The sequence below is a fragment of the Dendroctonus ponderosae genome, unplaced genomic scaffold, assembly GCF_020466585.1.
Source record: "Dendroctonus ponderosae isolate FM_Combo_2020 unplaced genomic scaffold, Dpon_F_20191213v2 Dpon_F_20191213_8, whole genome shotgun sequence".
NCBI lineage: Eukaryota > Metazoa > Arthropoda > Insecta > Coleoptera > Curculionidae > Dendroctonus > Dendroctonus ponderosae.
Window position 1 is genome coordinate 12,835,882 of NW_026019016.1, and position 1,983 is coordinate 12,837,864.

Genomic DNA, 1,983 nt, shown 5'->3' on the forward strand with positions numbered 1-1,983 from the left:
TTGCGAAATAGGAGCACTATTTATCAATCTGTAATAGAAGTCGTGAGGAAATTCTGTCTTTTTCAAAGACAACAATTTTTGAGGCGAAATACCCAAAAAGAAGTTTGTAAAAAAATGAATCCGCCTCAACAATATAGAACTCGTCTACAACGTTCACTTATGACCAAGTGGTCGATTCTACACATTTTTGCTGGCAAAATCGAGTCGAGTTGGAAACTCTAAAAAGATCAAGGGCTCTTCACTGAACGATTTTATTCGAATTCGCACCAATCCTCTAAATGGCTAAACCAAATACAGTGACTACACAATACATGGTCTTGTTCTCCCATCTCACTGTGCAGGTCCCATCAGTTGCGCTGTCCCAATAGCAGGAGCTGGCCGTATGCAGACCAGCCCCTGTCTTCTGCATGATCGAACAGGTCACCACATACTTGAAGTTCTTCTTCAGCTTGCTGAGCGCGCTCAGACACTGTTCTGATACCGATGCGCTCCACTGGTTCACCTTCTCCTGCTGGTACACGTTGCCAGTGAGCAGACCCTCAATCGTGTCCTTAACAATTTTCGTCACATCGTCGACGATGAACTGGTTCTCTTCATCGTCCATTTCTCGTGCAGAACCAGAAGCTGGAGGCTGATTACTTCGATTGTGACACTGATTTTGATTGGCTGGTTTATGGGTGAGCTTCAACGTTGACCTGGTCGGTACCAGTCGGCGATGACGATGCATGATGAAGGATGCACCGAAGGTTCAGCAGCTCGAAGAAGCCGAATGAGGCGCGTTGCGTTCTAATCGTCGCTTGGGGGTGAAATGGGGATCGCTCACGATCCCCCGACCCGTTTATTCCATTAAGCGCATATTAGTATGCGATTGAGCACGACAGGTTTTATACAGTGGTTCAAAGAAACGTTTGGTGGCTCACCTGAAGCTCTGGACTAGTGTCGAAGCTGTAAGCCGATGGCCGTCCTTCCAGGGTGCCAAAGGCGACATTTCCGCCCCTTAGGGGCGAAATGTCCGAATACTCTGAGGTGCACAAAGCTCTGGTTTCTTCCCCTTTTGACGTGTAAATGTGGTCGGGCAGGCCGTAAGTGTCTCGGCACGTCGCGCTACAACACAACTAACTGAGCTGGTTTACGGTGTCCTACAGGGCGCCTACCTGTAGTATTGGAAGGGCACCCAAGGGCCATCCGCGGTCGTTTTCTTCAAAATGGAGAAACTTTCCGGCCTGGGCGACATGAACCAAAGCCGGATGTAGGTGATATCGAACGCCTTGCCTGGAAAACCGGTGAAACTTTAAGTGCACCTTGCCAGCCTGCCAGCTCCTACCGAATCGCAACGTTAAGTTCACTTGGCTGAAGTACTGGATGCCTTCGAGCATCGTTTGGGACTGCCACCAGGTCGGGTTGTCCACGTTGTGGATGTCGGTGAGGAAGCGGGCGTGGTACTGTCCGGGGAAACACACCGAGCAGGACTTCCGCACCCCGGATATTCCGGTTTGGACGCAATATTCCTGCTCTCCATCGATTCCGCATGTATTGGTCGCTTCCATTTCCATGTTGAAGGCGGCATTGATGAACTCGGGAATGCACCTCTAATGGCAATCAAAAGTCTTTTTAATAGCAAGTGATGGTTGGGCAGAAACTGCAGTTTTGCAACGCCTTCAGCGCATTTTGAAGGTGTACAAAGGAGACAATTAGCGAAATAAAAAGGTGCTTAAACTGATCAAAACCAACGGCAAACTGACCCACATAGCAAAATGATATTCCCAGAATATACCGGGAACATTCATATGATGTACATGCATATTCCTGGGATATACATGAGTTATTATGAACATTCCATGTATGTCCCAGGAATCTGTCAGAGTTAATACACTGAATGTTCATGGTAACGAAAGAAAAACGATACTTTATTTCCTCTTATTAGTTTATTCACATATTTAAGTATTTACTGATGTAATTTTTCAACAACATTTACTTGCAACT

The 1,983-nt window shown here is 46.8% G+C and overlaps 2 protein-coding genes across 2 annotated transcripts in view; both read right to left on the bottom strand.

The window, feature by feature from the left end:
* The window catches only part of LOC109545799 (laminin subunit gamma-1-like), a gene marked incomplete at its 3' end in the record, with an annotated part of 10,918 nt that overhangs the window by 6,316 nt on the left and 2,619 nt on the right, over positions 1-1,983 (bottom strand). Inside the window, 3 exon segments of the mRNA XM_048669077.1 lie at positions 921-1,104; positions 1,155-1,272; positions 1,325-1,589. Of these exon segments, the coding sequence (XP_048525034.1) occupies positions 921-1,104; positions 1,155-1,272; positions 1,325-1,589 (567 nt within the window).
* LOC109539496 (dynein light chain Tctex-type 1-like) lies at positions 236-840 on the bottom strand. The gene has a single exon (XM_048669078.1). It carries the CDS (start codon positions 725-727, stop codon positions 275-277), a length of 453 nt encoding a protein of 150 aa, XP_048525035.1. The 5' UTR covers positions 728-840; the 3' UTR covers positions 236-274.